Source organism: Anabrus simplex, chromosome 9 (genome assembly GCF_040414725.1).
Source record: "Anabrus simplex isolate iqAnaSimp1 chromosome 9, ASM4041472v1, whole genome shotgun sequence".
NCBI lineage: Eukaryota > Metazoa > Arthropoda > Insecta > Orthoptera > Tettigoniidae > Anabrus > Anabrus simplex.
In genome coordinates, this window is record NC_090273.1 from 113,777,714 (window position 1) to 113,800,440 (window position 22,727).

At 39.8% G+C, this 22,727-nt stretch overlaps 1 protein-coding gene across 1 annotated transcript in view; it reads right to left on the bottom strand.

The window, feature by feature from the left end:
- Window positions 1-18,094, bottom strand: part of LOC136880894 (uncharacterized) — a 598,330-nt gene extending 580,236 nt beyond the window's left edge. Inside the window, exon 1 of the mRNA XM_068229167.1 lies at window positions 18,012-18,094. Coding sequence (XP_068085268.1) covers window positions 18,012-18,020 — 9 coding nt within the window. The 5' untranslated portion in view covers window positions 18,021-18,094. The remainder of the gene's footprint in view (window positions 1-18,011) is intronic.
- Between the last annotated feature and the right edge of the window lie 4,633 nt (window positions 18,095-22,727).

A 22,727-nucleotide genomic window follows, 5' to 3' on the forward strand; every position in this document is an offset into this window, starting at 1 on the left:
TGATCTTCCTTTCTTTCTCAGATATGACCATTTTGGGTCCACATTTTGGTGGTTTCTCCTGGAATATTTTGATGCTGTCAACTCGACTTCTAAATTCTTTTCTGTTGTGAACCATATCCACTGTAAGTCCACTTTCTATTGCATCTCTTTTTACCTCTTCCACCCACTTCGAAGCTTTTATTCCAGTGATGTACTTGAATATTTTCTTAGTTAGCCGTTTCTCATCCATTCTTTCTAGATGCTCATAGAATGTTAGCCTTCGCTTTCGCATGGTGACAGTGATTTTTTCGGTGTATTTGTAGAAGTCATTTTTCCTATTCCTCCACTTCCCATCAGCATTTTTCTGTGGTCCTAAAATTTTCCTTAAGATTCTCCTCTCCTTTTTTTCGAGATCTTGAAGCTCACACTTTTTATTCATTGTCAGGCTCTCTGAAGCGTAGAGACCGTCTGGCTTTACCACTGAGCTGTAGTGTCCAAGTTTAGCCTTGTAAGATATTGTTCTTTTGTTGTATCTGTTCTGGGTTAAACTGTAAGCCAATTCTAGTTTTCTAATTCTTGCCCCAATCGCCTCTTTATCCAATCCATTAGGTTCTATCCATTCCCCTAGATATTTAAATTTCTCAGTTCTTTTTACAGTCCCATGCTTCACTTCTAAGTGTCTCTCCCCTTGATGTCCATATTCCATGTATTCAGTCTTCTCATATGACACTTTGAGACCCGTTTTCTCAGCGATCTCATGTAGAGTATTCAGCATACTCATATTTTAGAGAATATTATTTTTTTACAAGTCTTTCTTGTATCTTTGAGGCAATTAAAGCAGTGGTTATCACACTGCGGTACGTGTACCGTTAGGTGTACCCATCAGGCTTTTAGTGGGATACGCGAGCAGCCTTCAGAGGAAAAAATGAAGAAAAATTGAAATATGGAAATAAATAGGAAGAAAGTGAAATATGTATATATGGAGCCACGTTGCGCTTGAAAACTTCAAGTGGACTATGACGAATAAGAAAACTGTAACGCCTTCCAGGCACACCCATCCCATTGAAGTTTTGATGGTTCGAGGTCTGAATTCCAGAATTAAGATCGAAAATGTTTCATCCTTATTTATAAATTTTATATTGTGCTAAAATCTTGCATTTTGTGAAACTTTCATATAAACAAGATATTATCCTATGTTACTTTATTCTCATTGTATTATGTTTGATACAGATACAAACTCTAAATTTTCTTGTGATGTGTTATAAAAATGCTTTTAATTTCACAATCTCTTCTAATTTACGATGTGTATTTAAAAGAATGGTTGCTAATCAATTAAAAACGCCTTAATAATTAGCCAGGTACTTACGTTTTTTAAACCTATCATTTAGGGCTTTTTTCGTGAGGGTACATTGAACTTTCAGTCTGAGTGAGGGGTACACTCTCATAATAATTTGGGAACCCTGAAAAGAAGACTTACACCGAATTTGATTGATTTAGCTCTTTTCTTAGAATATTCCAATATACACCCAGAATGAGAGAAATAATAACAATAATGTTGGTTCGTTTACTGCATCATCACAATCATTGAAATACTCTTTCAAAATTACAATTCCTCAGAACATCATGCCTAAAGTTTTAAAAATGTCGCTTTTGGAAATGGAATGTTAGATGACAGCTGAGGGATGTTGGCAATGGTGCCGCCATATTTAAATAGGGATTTAAAATACACTGTTACTGTAGGAACACACACAAACACACACATTATGTGTGCACATATAAGTCATAGGCGAATTTAAAAGGATCAAGGTACAGATACTTAACGTTGTACTACAAGATAAAGCTCGAACGTAGACTACTCAAATGACCTCAACAATTCCTGTTTGTGGTTCGCTATGGCGGGCAAATAAGTGAGGATATGCTGACCCGGGAGCAGGGGACGGAACTGTTCATGGGAGAATCACCACCACCACCACCACCATAAAATTTTTCATTCCCCTCCCTGAAGGAGATGGGCCATCTAGAAGGTTACACCTTCTTTCTGGCCTGGTGAATGGGAGAACCAGTTCGACGCCTGCAACATGAAGAGTCTGCCCTTGAGATACGTTGATAGGCATCGTGAAGTAGGTATTTTCTGGAAACTGCAGTATATTTACGGACACGCAAAAGAACTGCAGGACACCCGCCACCTCGACCCGTCCGAAAACAGCCAAAGCAGTTACGTGGGGGTTATAGAGGTGGTTACTATTTGAAGAGAAAATATAACTGAGTAACCACCTCTCTTAATACAAATCAGAGGAAACCATGGAAGAGGTCCGACCCTTCTAAGAATGAAGGTATCGGTAAGAGAAAGGGAAAGGGCTCGAACGGCGAGAAAATAAGGAACATCCCTAGACCTCGCGAACTTAATACCTTCGGGCTCGGAAAAGAACAAGAATTGATCAAGGTAGGTCAGATAGGAAATATAAGCGCAAGGATGCTGGCACAAGAAGTGGAAATAATACCAGATTCAGCTTGAGGACCCGCGGTTGCGAATCCACGATCCGAAGTTCAAGATTCCCTGGTGTTAACCACCTTTTAATCGCTTCTTGCAACAAGCAGAGGATACCGTGAATGTTTTCTATCGCCCCCACCTACTGAGGGAGTCAAAGTAACTAGTGAAACGTTAAATGAAGGAAATTAAAATAAGTATTATTAACACCATCCTCATCATCAGTGCTTGAAATAAGGACCAAGGAACTTCTAGCCAACTCTAGCATTGTTTCCACTCGTGTGAGGCTCCTCGCTTTCATCCTTCGCATCGACCTCCCTTCACCAACTCCGATGTTCTTCCAACCATGACAGCATAAGGTTTCCGAGGCCCTGAGAGTTTCATTTTCAGGCATTTCAGGGTCCTTTCATTTCTTTTCTTCCGATATCTTCGACCTACTTGGTCTGATAGCCTTTGGCTGCAATTACGGCTTCGAGGAGTTTGTGGCAAAAACAGACCATCTCTCGGGCGCACGCATTCAATTCTCTTCTGCTGGAGAGTTGACGTGTACGTGCTACTATCTCCACCTCACACCAGAGGTTCCCTGTCGGAATTCAATCGTGTGACTGAGGCGGAGTTTCGACGTATTTAGATGTTTGATAGAGGATCCACTGGAACATAAACTCTATGTTTGGAATAATATGGAAGGGTTAGAATCCGAAGGAAGAACTAAGAAGACCTGAAGAAGTTGGGACAGAAGAACAACGGAAGCAGGCCAGCGAACGCATGAGGGAGTATTGGACACACAGAAAAAGAAATAAAGTTGTAACGTGATCTTAAGTGGTGAGTTCGCTAATAATTTTTTTCCGAGACGCCGAGGTGCCTTAATTGTCCCACAAATTCCTCAAAGTCCAAGTAAATCTACCGACACGAGGCTGACGTATTCGAGGACCTTCAAATACCACTGGCCTGAGCCGGAATCGAATCCGCCAACTTTAGTCCAGAAAGCCAGAGCTCAACTGCCCGAGCTACTCGGGCCGGCGTATTTCTGATGAGCATGATAACTCAAGAACATATCAATAATTAATTATTTCGTGAATATTTACCTTGGCGTCTGTGTCAATGATCTATATATTAAAAGAGTTTACTGAAAACAGTTTTGGCAAATCCATCCGTTCTAATGGACCGATCTGATTCATTTTTGTTTTATTCTCTGCAGAATTACCTGCGGTAAATCATGAGGCATTGAAAGGTCTCGAAGTTCAGCCAACTTTGTATGTTTAGTCCTCAGCCCGAAGGCTGGTTGGATCCTCAACAGTTCCGCCATCAGCTGTCATAGATGGCCTAGGCATCACTGAAGAGGCGTACTAGGGATATGAGGAGTGAGGTAGTTTCCCGTTGCTTTCCTCGCCGAGCCAGAAAGTTGCTATTAGATATCAGTCTGCCAAGCCCACTGAAATACATGCACCAACTGACCCTATGAGCAATATTTTCACACTATTCATAGCAGGGACTGGCTGCAGAAGGAATGGCATTACTAGCATCACTCATACCTCAGTCACTTTCGTATTGTCAAAGCCAAGGATAAAGCTGAGACAGATCATGAAAGTAACAAAATTGCTCTAGCCCATACCAGAAGACATAGAGCACTGTAAACACTAGGTCCCACCAGCAAAGGCATCAGCCAACTTTGGGTTATCAAAATTTCAAATCATTACTTATATGATCACTCCAATAATTGCGGGCGAAGGCTTACCCTAACCCGCAATACATTCTGTACTTAGCAGGTTGCTAAGCGACTAGCACTTTCATTAATATTCTGACATATGATTTTCATCTTTAGTAACGTCATTGCATGCAGCCATGATTGATTACTGCCTGCCAAGCCAGACAGTATACACTTCCCCTGATTACGGAAGAATACTATTCCCTGCTAGATACTCTTTGATTCCATAACCTTTACCAGCTTCCAAATATATTCAACAGATGGCAGAGCGTTCCTAGTAACTTACACGCTGCTAAGAGAAACAGACTCCATCATGAGATACGCCTTAGACATTATCTGGGAACACCTATCGAAGGAAAACCTAGCTGCATTAGAAAGAATGAAGGCCATGTATCTTAAACAAGTTCTCTGCGTGGCAAAATATTCGCTCCTTCGAGACTGACCCATGAGCTCGCAAGACAAACGTTCTCTATAGAAGAACTGCGATTTAAAATACCATAGCCTTCTACGACAAAATACCAAAAACTGCAGGATAAACAAACTAATATATGGATACATTTTTACCAAACAGACGGCGTGATGGCGTCAGAATGGGTGTATTCTGACTACGAACTGAGGCATACCACAACGCGCTTATTAAATATTCATAAAATCATTGAAAAGGGCAGTCAAAACAATATGACTACGGCAGGCATATCAAGACGAGTTATCTGACCTATCTATAGCGAATCCTGCAGAGCAGCATGGGTCCTCTACTACAGTATTATTTTTGTTCGCAGCATCACTTACGGCAGCTAATTGACACTTTCCTTGAAGGAGAGTAACAAGAAAGCACAACTGCTGTTTTACGAGCATGACGATAGTGAACTTTTTGGAAGCGTTAAAAGTATAGTCTGCAATTAGTAGCAAAAAAAAAAAAAAAAAAAAAAGAGAGAAAGGCAAGAGGAACCATTTCCGGAGCAAGCAGAGCGGCACGGCGAGCCAGTCAACTCGCCCTTCGGAGTGAAATAATAGCAGAGCAAATCGACAAGGCCACCCCATCAACACGGTCTGGCGGGCTCTGCTTTGGTTATTGCGATTGAGTTTTAAGCTAGAGCAAACACAAGGAAAGTCTTACAATCTCTGGATGAAGCCAGTAATTACGAAGCAGTACATACATTACATTACTTTATGTCTTTAAGCGTTTAGCCTCCAACCTCTGGATTAACGAACTGCACCACAATCTCTTATTAGCAAATAGCCCTGTGGCCTCGTTTAGCTCCACATCTCTCATAATTAAAAACAGAGTCTAACCAGCGCCACTCTGGTCTCCCTCTACTTCTCTTACCCTCCATGGCCGAGCCCATTATTCTCCCAGGCAACTTACCCTCCTCCATTCGTTGGATATGAGACTACCACTGAAACTGGTTTATATCTAAAGCTTCGAGTCCGTTCCTAACCTGGCCTTTATCTCCTCGTTCCGAGCTCTCTCCTACCATTGTTCCCTCCTGCTTGTACCAGCAATCATCCGTGACTGGGAGAGAGGAGTATTCATCCACTCGCGAAATCCAATCCAATCAGGCAATTCATTCATTCATTCATAATGCCTATTGTAAGCTAAGGATAATATTGTTCAGACTAAAGACAAATAAATACTTGTACTAACAATTAATAGGGGTAAGATACATGTTGTCCTAGACTATGACAATGCTAACGTCTAGGAAAAGCTAAATTTAAAAAAAAAATCTTAGAAACTACAATTTAGAGATCGGGTGTAATTAGTGAGTAGGCGTAAATGTAATATTAAGGTAGTAATAGATAAATTTGTAACAAAATTATACATGTATCAAATAACTTTGTTTGCAATCAATGATTACTCTCCCACCAGTTCCTGGCGATCCGGAACTAGACGGAGTATTTATTCTTGTACCTGCAATTATTTTCTTACTTTCATGCCAGATACTTCCATCTTATGAATAAGATATTCTGAGTCCACGTAAATTTCATTCTCATGCGGAAAAATATGTCTGAAAACACACCGAAGTAAAGATAGTTTGTTCGAGAATCCCTCCTCTATTGCAGAATACCGTTGTTCGCAACTGTGAATGTGAGCTCGCTGTATTAGCTTTGCTGCAGCTTGTTTCAATTTCACTCAGTATTGTAACGTGTAGACGGGTAGCAGGTAAATACACGATTGGTAGCGTTTACACTTAAGATTTATTAGCTAACGTTAACTGCTAACAGAACTGTCCATACGGCGAAACACTGCGACTTACTGGACACTATGCCATACGAAGCTCCGTCGCTCAGTCTTTGCGAGATGCTGGTTACACACTTCACGAAGTGGTCCACGTATTATCGGAGAACGGCTGTACCTGTAGGATTGATATGATAGCCATCAAAAATAACACCAATGGATATATTATTGACCCTACGGTTCGGTTTGAATCGCACGCTAATCAGCCCAGTGAAGTACACGAGGGAAAGAAAAGCATTTACGAACCAACTATCCCCTTCTACTGACGTAAATACGGACTGGATAACATCGAGGTTATAGGCCTCATGATCGCTGCGGGAGGAACAATTCCCAAGTTCTTCGAAGAATTCCGATCAAGGTTCAATCTATCAGAGTCGTTAAAAAAAAAAAAAGTGGTTCTCATAGCCTTGAAAAGCTTATTATCCATACTCAGAAAACACTTGTATAGTCATAAATGTATATGGTATACTTTGTCCTCAAGGGCCACCTCCTTATGGAGGTTTTTATTCTTTACGAATAAATGTATATATAGGATCAAATCACTAGTCTCAATCTTCAGAAACAGAAGTTATCCGCTCGGAAACTTACGAACTAAAACTGTTACTCTACGGTCACTTCTGAAACTGTATTTGAGGAAGGAACTGAGTAAGATACTCTAAAAAGTCTGAATTTGATATCTTGCCAGCGCTGCTATGGCCACACTCTGGGGAGTTTGCTTTCGATGTCGAAACGGAGGAGGGAGTTGGCAATAAATTACACCAAACGCTTAAGGGGAGTACGAATGGCCTACCCCGCCAATGTTAAATTTGCTTATTTCATGACCCATTTTCTCAGGAACTACTTCATGAAATGTAATTAAACTTTTACAGATTATTTATACATGCTTTATGTACTTATTCCTCTAGTTTCATTGAAGTACATTTTCTAGGAGGTGGGATAAAAAAATTCTGTGTTTCTTACAACTTTTTTTTGTCAAATGTTTTTAAATTTTTCTTCAAATGTACAACCTATCTCTACCATTCTAGAGGTGTGGTATTACTAGGATATTATACATTAACAGTGAAAATATCAAGAGTTTCTTCTATAGATGCGGAGATAACGGGTCATTTGTCTGAAAAAAATGAGTTTTTCAGAAATTGCAATTGAAAATTAATTTAGATTGTAACTCGCTTTTCAATAGCAACAAGAGTAAAAAATCACCGGCATTGCAGTCTTCATCTCCTGCATTGTCCGAGTGTATCCTCTTCTTCTTCCTCCTCAAAGATATTGCCTCCTTGGACACTTTGGGCCTGTAGCTCTGCCTTGTCTACTCATTCCTTGTCCAGTTTTTTAGTATGGCTCATGTATTCCAACCAGTCTTCACACCCAGCTCCTCCAAGACTTTCAGTCTACCAGTACTGCCATCATTAAATGTGATGACAGTAACATACATACCAATCTTCAATGTATGCTACCCCACATATACATTTTTAGGTACCCTTGTCCACACTACATTGTTGAATGACTCATTTACGTTTTTTGTGATTTCCCTGTCAGACATTTCTTCAGTAGATCTGGATTTGCCAAATCTCTATTAACTGGCTTTATAGCCAACATAACAGCCTCAAGTATAAAGTTCATATGGGTTAACTTATCTTTTGTGGGTATTTACAGCACCGAGCTTGATAGCTGCAGTCGCTTAAGTGCGGCCAGTATCCAGTATTCGGGAGATAGTAGGTTCGAACCCCACTATCGGCAGCCCTGAAGATGGCTTTCCGTGGTTTCCCATTTTCACACAAGGCAAATGCTGGGGCTGTCCCTTAATTAAGGCCACGGCCGCTTCCTTTCCACTCCTAGCCCTTCCCTGTCCCATCGTCGCCATAAGACCTATCTGTGTCGGTGCGACGTAAAGCAACTTTTAAAAATGTTATTTACAGCACTCGCCAGAATGAAGGTTGTGAATTGGATTGTCATCCGTTGATATTTTATGGAAAAATGTTGCCCACACAGCCTTTTTCATATCACCTAGATTATTTTCATTGCTTCATATTGCCTGACCATAGTAATCTGATAGTTTATTGATGGCATTGTCTAGCATACGACCCCTTTTGGTCTTGTCATGATCAAATGTACTCAAGATCAATAACACGCTAGCACAACAGCACAAAGAATGAAAAAATATGCACGTTATACAAAGAATATGTATGTAAACAATAAATTGCAAATGTTATGTCAATCCCACCAACTTACGCAGCAATGTTCTCACTATAATTTAAATCAAACCACAGCCTCCTAAACCGTATGGTTCTTGAGATATTAAGTGTTTACTGAAAAATGGTTTATGAAATCGTGAAAATGCCCTGCGCAACTAATTAAATTAAATTACATTAAATTAAATTAAATATACTTCTAATCAAGCAAATTTAATAAATCATACACCAAACTGATCAACAAACTCCAAATAATGTTTTGGCATAAAAATCAAAAAAACAAAATGGTCATTTATACTCCCCTTAACGCTGGACGTACCTGTACCATCGGTGGCGCTTCTCTCTTTTTGCTACAATTAGCGCAATATCCTTTTGTTGCCGTTTTGTGTCGTTCCTCACATGGTCGGTAAGGGATATGTCTATCGCCCAGCGGAGCATTCCCACTTGCATGTAATATGTTGTTTGTTTGTCCAACCCTTTTCCCGTTTCCTACGGGGTCGTGTATGAGGCGGGATGAATGCCCTTCCTGACGTCAACTTCATCAGAGGAGTTAATGAGATGAAATGAATAACGTGATATATGATAGTAGAGAGAGGGTGAAACCCGGTGCCGGTAGATAGCCTACTCCTGTCGAATAGCACCAAGGGGTCTGCTCAAGGCTTAACGTCTCCATCCGACGGACGAATCACCAACAGCGTCATACGCCCTCACTCCATATGAGCACTGCGGAGAGTTTTGGAATTTAATCCAGGCTTTTGGCACGCAATCTAGTGATTAGAAATTGTGTACCACCACCTCCCCTACCGGCCAACATTCTGATGGTGAATTTTTTTCGACCAACGGGACTCGAACCGGCTAACCTCGGTGTCAGACCACTTAGACTTCAGCGCCTTAACGATCATGGCCACCAGGCCATGTAAATTGTGGGTAAGCCTAACCATTTCTTTCCGTCAAACCACGTGCCTGGATGACCAAAGAGCACAAATACGGAGCATTATGAGACATCCAGTCATTCTAAAATAGAGATTATCTATATACACGAAAAATCAAACTATGCGGTGTACCTTGAGAGTTTAAAGGATATTTTCAATGGTTATTTTTGTAATGCATGCCTGTATTATGTCACATTAGCGCCTCAATTCATTAAATCTAATATCCCACTCTGCAAGGAATGCTTTTTAGCTCCTGTATAATATTTCCAATGAAACGAAAAGTTATGTAACTTCGATAAGAGTAAGTTCACATTTCTTTCTGATTAGGTGACCGTATCGAGAGAAAGATTAGCACTCTTATTTCCATGGTTCCAGCTTAAAATTGCCATTTACGTAAAAGCTTACAATACTATGTAAACAAAAAGAGGTGACTCGAAGCAGTTCAGTCCGTGCATCAGATTATCACGAATGCCGACTACGAAAACGATAAGATTCCAGCAATCACGAATGTAAACAAAAGAACAGATAAAATTATGTCAGAGCGCTAGGGTACACTAACAGTTTATGGTTATTCCAATATTCGAGCTGTGCGACAATTTCAGGAACTGAAATTTGTCTGAATGTTCCATATGTCTATATTTTTCCACATTCAACTGCGATGCATGTTTTCTGTACTGAAACTGTACCACAATTTGAATTATTCTAAGAACTGTCTACATTTAAGTAAAATTTATATTATTGTATAGAAAAATGACAAAATAGGTACAAATTTACATGTTCATTCTAATATGAAATGATCTGAAACAAAAACAGCCAAGAAATAATTTGAAGATAATAATAATAATACCTCAGCTAGCGTGTGAAGGCATTTTTATTTTACACTCATCTGGCTGCCTGCTCGTCATTTTCGACGTTGCGTTTTACACTCGAGACCTACAGAGTCTGCCGGGGTTGTACCTATAGTCCGCACACTTTATGTTGGTGCATTTGTGTACAGGGGTGAGGAGTAAGGAGGGAGGTGTCCCGGTATCGATACTGCTGCCAACCGAAGGAAAATGAAATCTGAATTGAATCGAGAATATGATCGATCGATACGAAGTTTCTAAACCGTTATCATCTTAAGCCAACAACTATGTCACATACACATTATATAACATTATAAAACATTTCTCGATGCGAATCTTGTTCCTAGCATGAATTCTATACTTTGGATTTGTTGTGTAAACAACAACAGTACTAGTACGTAAAGTGTACGCCAGATGTCGCACAACGATGCTTAAGCGATTCATAGTTTGTGTTTCAAAGGTTGCCAGTACGAATCTCGAAGATCGCCGAGGTCGACCGATTCAGCACTAGGGTGTAAATGCACCAACATAAAGTGTGCGGATAATACTATCTTGCGATCCGGAGGCCAACAATCTACCAGTAATCCACTGATCGAACCATGTGGGTAGCTGAACAGAACCACACTTATTAATATCCTTAAGAAAAAATTATTTATTTAGGTAATCAAGTCATAGATCAGTTTGAGCAGATCTACACGTCATCTTACCTTATGCATCTGTACGTAAGAACTGTCCAAAAGCCTACTATTAACATTCATATGAAATTTATTAAGTTGTTCTCACTAACTAGATTCAATTTGCCTTATTTTATGCCTTTATCTACCGTTTGCTGAATAAATTATTTCAAAAAAAATTCTTGTACACATGAATAACATCACAAAAGTGCACCGTTGTTTATTGGCCTTTGGATAGCGGTGTACTAAATTTACGTTCTCGTACCTCGATTGGATTGGAAATGATTAGGACTTGCAACCAACCGTAGATTATTTTCTAAGTAACTGGTTTTCCATCTGCTGTGGACACTCTTCAAATTCGTCCTCAACATCATCGTATCCAGCCGTTACATCTTCATCGTCACTATCAGCTATTTAATCACTGTATTAATCAAAATCACGCAACGCACTGTACATTTTGATATTTCATGTCCTACTTGATCACTCATTATTTTGTAAATTTCGTCTGCGGGAAGACCACTGCTTGAACAAGCCATTTCTACTGTTCATTGTCTCAAGTGGCGTTATTCAACGAAATATGACATTCATGTAATGTTAAAGGAAATCTAACATCAAAAGTATTGCTACGCAAACCACATTGTTGGGTCGTATGTGGTCCAAACGCTCAAGTAACCTGCAAGAAGTAAAGAAAAGTGTTTGACTATTGTTGAACCTCCAATTATCACCCAAACAACATCGAGCTAATGCAATTTGGTGCGTTTGCAGAGATGATCTTAGGATGGTGGGGCCATGGGCGAACCCCCACCCCCACAATGGGGTTCTAAGGTTAATATCGGTATTAATGTCAACATCATGCAGTAGTCTGTTTATACCTCGCGACTTAAGTTTTACGAGAGCGAGAGATTTTTGAGTTTCCTCCTGAGCGCTACTCTAACGAATGAGGTATTACACGATAGAACCCTGCAAGCAGCTGGTATCATAAACTTGTTCTAACGTTGTTACTGTAACTGGCGATTAAGGCAAGGTAGTGAATCAGTGCAGGATTAGAGCAAAGCTACTCCGAGCTCTCACACTTCTCCCTAGGGGAAGAGAAGGAAGCCCTTCAAGCAAAGGCTCTCCGTGGGAAATAGACGACCAGATCTGATACCCGCTACGTATGTGCCGCCTGAACTAATTCCACACACGAAAATTTAACTCCCTACTCAATCTATATTCCCCGAAGAATAATAAACATACTTCGATGTTGTTCTACATTCTCGATCAGATAAGCGTTGCCAGACGAATGCATGTTGTTTGAGTCATCAATCCATAGACTTGGGTGCATCTACTCTAATCTGCTTCTCATATTCGTACCTAGGTCTACCCCTACCGTTCTTATCATCTACACTTCCCTCAGAAACCAACTGTACAAGACCTGGGTGTCTTAAGATATGGCCTATCATTCTATCTCTTCTGGTCAAATTTAGCCAAATCTATCTCCTCTCACCAATTCGATTCAGGATCTCGCTTCCTTCCAACTCCTAGGCCTTTCCTATCCCATCGTCCCTATCCCATAAGAACTATCTGTGTCGGTACCACCAGCAAAAAACTGTTTTGATGTTGATGCAGAATTTATTGATTAACGTGTTATTGGTAGATTAGCGTAGTTGTGAAGTAGATCTTACCACAAAGTCAGTCTGAGGAACGTAGCTGTCACTGGGATCATTGGTAACTGATATGAAATGGCCATATGCTTCGAGTATGGAGCTACCTCGCATCTTTTTTAAAGACGGCCAATGAGGGAACAGGTCATAAATGATACACTTAGTAGCCTATATTCACTCTTACCTGAGGGAATGTTTTTTGTCTGAAAGGCAAATCAAAATGTAACCAGAACAGACGTGCAAAATAAAGTAGGGAATGTCATTAGCAATCCAGACCAGAAAGATTTAATAATTCCATTTAAAAATTACCATACCCAATGATAGGTACCGTCCATTTTCCTTGCATTGTACTTTTTTTGAGTTTTCTCACAACCTTCTGATCGTGGAAATAGCTCCTTTTGAACAGACACTTCTCGCTTCTGAAGGGAAAATTCTAGCTAAGACCAATATGGAAAACCATGCTATGTACTCTTCCTCCTCCTCCTCCGATAGTAAATTCAGCGGATCAGTGATAGCGTCGGCCTCCGGATTCCAAGATTACGGCTTCAAATCCTACAGAGGTAATCAGATTTTTGAAAGGTGGGAAAAATCCCATTCGACACAATGTCGTACGACGTTGGCATGTAAAGGACCTCTGGTGACACACTTGGTGTTTCTCCGACAAAATTATTAAAATGCGGCTGTTGAGTCTTAGAAAGGTTGTTTACTCTGCCATCTGATAGTTAAACGAAATGTAAAAATTGACGCGTATGCAGCCTAAATGGCGTCAAACTGAAATATTTGCACACGTTAGCAGAGGCCATAGATTCTTCTTTTTATTGTTATTATAGTCACCTGTTTACTGTACTTCAGTATGTACTAAAAGATATACTAAAAGACACAAGCGAGTTGGAGGGGAAATACAGAGTAAGAACCACAATATATTTGTGCTGCTATCAGAGGATGTTTACAGTTCTTGACTTACTCAGTCTACTCTACGTGGATCAGTGCATTCGTGCTGTTCTAGCAGGCCGCGCAGTGAACAATAGGAACATAGGTCTATTGCTAACACACATTTCACTCTCCATTCTAGCTTCTACACGAAACAAGGGATCGTAGAATCGTCAGACTTGCAGACTGAACAATAACGACTGGTGACTAATGGCGTGTACTGTACTGATAAGAGCTAAACTTCCAAGCACAATCGCAATTTCGACCTCACCTCATGTTCAAGGCCTTTTCGAAGGACGTTTAAAGGAACACTTTTGTCATTAAATTTAACGCCAAGTAAGAAACTTTGTGAGCTATATTTCGGTACTGAATATTTCGAAGGGCATTGGCAGTCATCGATTCGTTGACATTTGTCGCCGGGCGCTAATATTCAAATGAATGAAACCAATCCAACCTTGACTCAAATAATTAAGAAAGCTCTATCTTGGATTTAAATCTGTTTTTTTTCCTTTTTTTTCTATTTGCTTAACGTCGCACTGACACAGATAAGTCTTATGGGGACGATAAAATCTGTTTAGTGAAATATATTTTAATATAGGGATATTCCTTATAAGTTATGTTTAGTTCTGACGTCTGCAATTATAGGCTAAAGTTTATTAATTTAGAGATATATTTATGATTAGGAAGTGAATATAGATGATTTGCATTTCGTTAAACGTTCGATTAATCCAAAAATACACCTCTACATCTTTAATATTACATGTATACTAAAGAAATAACTTCGGAGGTGAGTATTATAGCACTTCAAATTTTATTCAAAAAGGTGTACACAAATTTCGCGACAAGTCTTCGCTGATGAATTACATTACGGAAGTCATTTCTTGCATCTTACACGTATTTTCTTTTGGTTTGTGATTGCATGAGCCAACAATACGTCTGAAAGAATAGTTCGAAATTAAATACAGGATCTTCTGTGTTACCAGTTCTCATTACAACTCTTTACAACCATAGACACCATGTATGAATGAATGAAAACCTACAACCTGTTCTCCAGTCTTCGACCGGGTCAGGGATGTAATGAAATGAAATGGCGTGTGGCTTTTAGTGCCAGTTATTGTTAACTATTGTATTTCGTCACGTTATCACATTGTTGACACGGTGAAATTCTAAATTATTTCGAATTAGTATTCTTTGTTTACATAATTTAATGAACTGAAATGTGTACCAGAATGCATCATTTCAGTATTAAAAAGAGTAAAAGTAAAAAAGGTAATTGTTTCCTACGTCTCAGTCCTCACAGCTTCTACTCTCGTAATGGAGACTAAAATATTGAACCTGACACTCCCTACTTTATTTTGCACGTCTGTTCCGGTTACATTTTGATTTGCCTTTCAGACAAAAAACATTCCCTCAGGTAAGAGTGAATATAGGCTACTAAGTGTATCATTTATGACCTGTTCCCTCATTGGCCGTCTTTAAAAAAGATGCGAGGTAGCTCCATACTCAAAGCATATGACCATTTCATATCAGTTACCAATGATCCCAGTGACAGCTACGTTCCTCAGACTGACTTTGTGGTAAGATCTACTTCACAACTACGCTCATCTACCAATAACACGTTAATCAATAAATTCTGTTCGTAAGAATCTCCGAACTGCATCAACAACATCAAAACAGTTTTTTTTTTTTTTTTTTTTTTTTTGCTAGTGGTACCGACACAGATAGTTCTTATGGGATAGGGACGACGGGATAGGAAAGGCCTAGGAGTTGGAAGGAAGCGACCGTCGCCTTAAGATACAGCCGCAACATTTGCCAGGTGTGAAAATGGGAAACCACGGAAAACCATCTTCAGGGCTGCCGACAGTAGGATTCGAACCCACTATCTCCCGAATCCATGCCCACAGCCACGCACCCCTGACCGCACGGCCAACTCGCCCGGTTTTGCAAACAAACTGTCTCGAAACATCTCTTAGCTGGGCGTCCAATAGAGAGATTTCGTCTGGGCTGGTATCGTAGTATCTGCTTTAGGATTCTTTTTCATTTGCATTCTGTTCACATGGTTCTTCCAATTCTTTCGATATTTTCCTACGAATTTTAACATGGGTTCTACCTTCAGTTCTTCCATCACTACCTCCTTCCTCTTTTAGTCCCATCGTGTGTATCTTGCTGTACGTCACATGAATTAAAATATACGATTTTGCGAGGGCTATGTTGTCTACTATAATCATAGCGCAGCTATTGTTCGTAGTAGTCTAATGATGGATCAGTGTGCGGCAGCGTCCAGAATACAATTCTGTCCAAACCTAATTTTAAAAAGCAATGTAAATCACGAACCTTTTTTTTTTTTTTTTTTTTTGTTGCAAGTTGCTTTACGTCGCATCGACACAGATAGGTCTTACGGCGACGATGGAATAGGAAGGGGCTAGGAGTGGGAAGGAAGCGTCCGTGCAGGACTGCCGACAATCACGAATTACAAGAATCGAGAATAGTTGTTTTGTTCGTTAAAAAAAATCAAAACATCGAAACGATATTACACTGTGAAACAACCAACTAGGCTATACGGATATTCGATGGAGACTAAGGTAAATATTCAGCAAAACTTCTTTTGAACCTCACCACTTTTGACGCTTTACGTCATATACAGATTGTATGGAAAATCCAGGATGACATTTTTTGTATTTACAAGTTGCTTTACATCGCACGCACACACACACACACACACACACACACACACACAGTTCTTATGCTGACGATGGGATAGGATTAGGAATGTGAAGAAAGCGGCCGGCCTTAAGGTACAGCCCCAGCATTTGCCTGGTGTGAAAATGGGAAACCTCGAGAAACCACCTTCAGGGCTGTCGACAAGAGAATTCAAACCCACCATCTCCCGAATGCAAGCTCACAGCTGCGCGCCGCTAACGGCATGACCAACTCGCTCGGTGAGAATCCAGGAAGGTATCGTCCTCAATTCAAAAAAAGCAGGTAAGATAATGTATAAACGCAGCCTTGTTTCCATGAATGCCAGAGCGCCAGTCAAGGTTATACATCATGTCTACGCCCCCGCCTGCACCGGCATTATATTTGTGCTTAGGCCTACTTTCCTCCCTCGCTATTCTGATAGTATATTGGTCATGGTGACAAAGGTAGCATGGAATGCGTCCTAAATAGTGTTCGTAAAATTATAAAGTCCTCTTCTATGTGTTTTGGAGGCGACCTTACATCGGCGATCTCTATTAGGAATTGAGAATTTATCGCAAAAGGTTCTGTCATTGACATATCCTCTTCATCCACACTGGTTGCTTTTAGTGAACATTCGCGCACTTCTTTAGTTTATGCTGTATTGAACACGACCGTTAAGATGATAGACTACATTCGATACACAGTTTAAAGTAGGCCTATTCTATGAAACATCTGAGTCTTTCCCAAAAGTCAGTTTATAAATATGTCGTTACTGTTATACTACAGTGAATTCTTCTGCTCCTCTCCTAAACTCAAATATCTTACGTGATTTTCCTATTTATTTCCCTTACCTCTCAAATGAGTGCAACCTGTACAGATAAGTCTAGCATTTTAATGAATGCATACCCACGACCCACGACTCTCCCACAGAAATATGTATGGTGCAAATCTCAGGTTACCAACCAAGACTTACGCAACGAATTGGTAATTAGACTAGACACTTTTTCAGAGTATAAGATTTACAGTATATTGGGCAATTAATACGGCATTATGTTCATCGACATACCGGTATTCTGTCATTCAGGGGTCAATGAAAGCTTTAATTTTTTGAAGACCTGTACCGTATCAAATTATCCTCGTCTGTAAACACATGCAATTAATATGCCATTTCAAATTTATGATGATTAGTAACTTGAAATTTTCTTAACAGATTCCATTTGTGTCACATTTTAATCATTAATAAAACAAATTTCCGAGTCCAGAATTTCAGCAGGCGAGTAGAGAGGTAAAGACGAGTTCAAGCCAGATAGCCACTAACAGTGTTTACAGATATTTTCAGAATTAAATTAGGTAAACTCCTTGTCCATCGACTGAGTGGAAACTTTGTCTCTCACAACGATGATGTAAAAAGAAAATTCTTACTTGTGAAGGAATTTTGTTATAGGTTACAGTAAAAGATAATTTTCGTGCGAGATTACTTAGACTCGCAAGAATACACGAGCTTTAAACGAAAAGTTTACACTGACTAATTGCTTATCAGCATATTGTACTGCTAATCTATACTGTTTATATAATGAAACTATAAAACATAACTGATAGGTACCGAGCAAACAAGCATATCTTCAAAAACCGAACAGAATCACACACAATATAGATAAATATAATGAATTCGTTAACACTGGAAACGTTTTTATACAACAGTTCAGCTTACCTTATCCATGATTTGTGTAAATTGAAGAATGTGCTTCCTACACTTATCACCTCGCTAAATTCTCTTACCCCATTCGATTCCGTCCAGGCAGATACTGACAGTGCGAAACACTTCTCAGTTTTTCCTTAGTAACATAGAACGTAAACGATGCGCAGCCGCACAACACGTGAGCTACGGATTTGATCAATACCATGTAGTTTGAATAAGCCGCGCACTGTCAATTGGCGCAGGGTAGTCCCTTGCGGAGCGCCAGGAAGCTTTATTCCTTGGTAATGCGCACACACTTTCACGCCTTCACGCTGTAATTAAATAAGATGCACGTTGTTGTTTATAATTGTTGAGCTGAAATAAACAGTTTCTCGCAACAGGAGTTTATCCTGTCTTTATAACATGAGAATATTTATTAAACACAGAGAAATACCCCTGAATATGTCCTAGTGTAGTCTGTCGGGAATACATTCTTTGCATTATTTCTCGTTCTCTCTCTCGAAGTTGTGTAGTTCGTTCCTCTTCTCTTTGGTGTACTTCGTTTCGTATACTTCTTTGCGTGTAATGAACAAGCAGGGATGTTTGAATTAGAACGTTTGTGGTGAAGAATAATTTTTATGCTTTAAGTCGTATAAATTATAATTATTATAGGAATGTTTGCTAGTCTCTTCTGTAATCATTATTATAAAGTAGGCCTATTGTCACGTTATCGTCTTCACTTTGTAAAATATGACTTGACATTCATGAATACAAGTTATAGGTTATGTTTCGTGTGAGGTGTACTGTAGTATGGGCCTTATTTACAACCCCTGAAAGTTGATATACAAAACGAGATGAGCCTATAGAAACTATCTTACCTCATAGAATGAAATAATGCGAGATACCGTATGTTTCATTACAGCACAAATAATTCTCTCATCCACTATTAACTTGCAGCTATAAATACTGTTAGAGATCTTAGTTAATTTGTGAAACTATTGCATCTTTATCAATTTCTTGCTCTCTGAAGGACTTGCAAAAAGCTTTCACATGTGATTTATGCCCCCTTCCAAAGCTGAACCTGTTTTTGTTCCCGACTTCTCTCTTACCTGATTTTCCTTCATCAGCTCCTGTAACTCAGTGTCCCACTGATATTGGTTTGCGAAGTCGAGAATGTAGCTTAGGCCTAATTAATTTCCCTGGCCATCATTTCTCTTTAATGGATACCCCTTTTTTTTTTTTTTTTTTTTTTTTTTTGAGGGGCTCTTCCATTCTCCTGTGAATTATATTGGAATATGATATTTGCTGTTCTCTTGGTCCTAGGTTCCTTGTGCATTTCTACATCCACAATGGCTCGCAAGTTTTGAGACATTATAAAACTTAGTGACCCTACTTCCACCTTTATGTACCGTAATAGATTTCTTGCTTTCATCTTTCACAACTGCCCTCCCTTGTTCAATTCTTATTCCTGATAAACTCTTCAGGATGCTACTGGTATCTCAATCAGTGGTATTTAAATGCGCGCACACGCACGCACACGCACGCACACACACACACACCGTAACAATGGACCAATGAACTGGCACCCATTATCCAAGAGAACTTGTAATTTTAGGTCTCAAAAGGTCTGGGGAATCTAAATTTTCAGTCCTCTCCTTTGATGAAACCTTAATTTTTCCAAGAGACTATGCTGTCATTTCTCATGCACTCCAGTGGTTGAGGGTTGAGAAAGCAATTTGAGCTTTTTTCCAACTGTTTCTTATATGGAAGAGCAAAATTATAACCATTCTCCTTCTTCTGCCTCCTCCTGGTGCCATCTTTTCACAGTAGGTTGGGGATCATTATGGATTAAGAACAGTTATTTTATATTCCCCATCTCAGAGTTGCCGTATCATGGATGTTGAACCACTGTTGGAGGTTCCGTGTCCAGAACAAGTTTCTACATCCACATTACCTTTTTTCTTGCCTTGCTGTGTTGATCAGGTGAATTCACTAATAGATTGCAAGTTTTACGAATAGGTGTCTCACTCAGAAGAATATTAGATATGTACTGGCCAGAGAAGAATTATTAGCATGAGCATCGGAACATCAGATCAAAATCAAATTATAAGTAGACTTGGATAGGATACACACTCAGGAAGGCAGACATAATTGAGAAACAAGTATTGGGTTGGAATCCCCAGGGTGCTAGGAGAAGAAGGCCTAAATACTAATGGGTAGAGATGATAATTATAGGCACTAAAAACAGTTAAAATAGGCAGGCATATAGGCTCTTAAATTAACCAAAATAGGCATGTAAGTAAGCACTAACGTGTAAAATAGGCATGAAGTAAATACTTATAATTTAATAACACACTCAATTACTATAACATAAATTTACAACAAGCAACTTTTTAAGTTTTCCGGTAACAGTCTTATTCTCCTGTCGGGCAGAATGTTTTGTACTGAGAGAAAGATCTCTCAACATTACAGGAAGTGATTGGACAAAACTTCAATGAAGCCAGTTCATCTGGTTTTATTTCAGCTGCTTCATCTACCTCACCTTGTAGCAGCCTGGCTACTTTTACTGTCACTTTCCATCATCGATTCTGCTGCAGGACTCATATGGAACTTTTTGCTTTCAACGACTACCTTCCCAGAGGTTCGGTCAAAACTTTCCCTGACTTCTTCCACAACCCTAAATGACTCCATCAGGGGAAAGCCACTCTTCTCCAACTCGGTGATTGCTTCCAGCAGCTTGTTGAAGTTTGAAGATGCTCCAGTTTATGCAGGGGGATATTAGCTCCACATTGCAGTTCACAGGTCTATAGAAAATTGTTGTTGGTCGCTGTTCACAGTGGACTAGTAGAAAAGCTGCGATGACAACGCTTTCTGTACTCGTGTCGAATGCATTGCAGTATTTCTATGTTGATCCATATGGTATCTTTCCACATTTGATCTGAAAAATAACAAAATTGACTTAAATCACAACGTTCTTATATCTTAAATTTCTATAGCTGGGCTAATTGGCAATAATGCTTAGGATAACCATGCATTTGTTTCATAAAAGAAGAGAAAGACTATTAGAGGTGATATTTCTAGAAGTACAAAACTTTTAAAGTAGGAACAAGAGAATTCATAATGTACATGGAAATATGTTCTCAAAAATGTTCATTTATAATCTGGCAGTTTCCTATCGAGTTCACCGGGTGAAAAAATAATGAAAATGATGTGAAACGATACCTGAGTAGCGTAGAGGAGTGATCCTTCCTACGTGCTTGCCAGGGACTCACCAAGCTGCCCCTAGCAGTATTCTTACTTATAAAGAAGAATTAAAATGGAAGCACTATAAATCTCAGATTTGTGAACATATTATATGTTGCTATTCGCCGGCTTTGGTCAGCCGGGTCAGCTGTCATGAAGACTATTTTCTGTTGCCTGCAATAGATCATGTGTGCCCACAAGGCTGCCACCCTCATTGAGAATTAGAAAACCGCGTGATTTGAAATTTGATACAGATGTTGATTCCCATTGGGAATCTGAAATATTTGTTCCGAATGAGTAAATTTATAGTACCAATATAAATGTCCGTTATTGGACATAATAATAATTTTTTTTTTTTTTTTTTTTAGGTAACTCATACCTGGTTGCCAGCGTTTTGCCCCCGTGTGCTAGGCTGGGCTCATCAGTTGGTACCTAGCACACCTACCAAGACGCGTGGCTAGTACATACCGTGGAGGCTACTGCGTAGGCTAATTGTAGCCACCGGCAGTGCCAATGCACATGGGGGTGAAACGCTGGCAAGCAGGAACGAGTTAGCTGGAAAATTTATAATGTCCAATAACGGACCATTTATATTGGTATTATAAATTTACTCATTTGGAACAAATATTTCAGATTCCCTATGGGAATCAACATCTGTATCAGCTGATGGCCAAGCAGGCATCAATTTTTGGTAATAAGACAGAATCTCTCATAGTGCATTGGCACTGCCGGTGGCTAAATTAGCCTACGCAGTGGCCTGAACAGTATGCATTAGCCATGCGTCTTGGTAGGTGTGCTAGGTACCAAATGATGAGCCCAGCCTAGCACACAAGGGCGAAACGCTGGCAACCAGGAATGAGTTAGCTGGAAAATTTACAATGTCCAATAACGGACCATTTATATTGGTATGATTTGAAATTGTTGTGGCATGCGCCCATAACCTTACTTTTTTCACAATTCAGCAAGACTAGATGCGATGCTAGAGTTTACACACCCCAGACACTCTTTGCTTGCCTCCACCAAGCACAACGGTTACTAACCGAACCTCATCAGTCCAGACCAATGGTCTTTTCACTGGCCTGGTCTTGTAAATGTAGTCTTTGCAGCCTCGTAAAACATGCTGTGACATCGTCCAAGCCATGCCGTGTTGTATGTCTAGCCTCTGTGACATCACCCTAGCTGCACCACATTCGATATTCAACCTATGTTTTGCGAAGGCTTAGCGGAAGCGAGAGTTAACAAGAGCCTACACATAGCGCTGGTGAAAGTTACTCACGATTTTTAAAAATTACATTTCAGTTGCAGTCCGCTTCTGTGGTATAGTAGTTAGCGTGATTAGCTGCCACCTACGGAGGCCCGGGTTCAATCCCCGGCTCTGCCACATAATTTGAAAAGAGGCACGAGGACTGGAACGGGTTCCACTCAGCCTTGAGAGGTCAGCTGAGTAGAGGTGGGTTCGATTCCCACCTCAGCCATCCTCAAAGTGGTTTTCTGTGGTTTTCCACT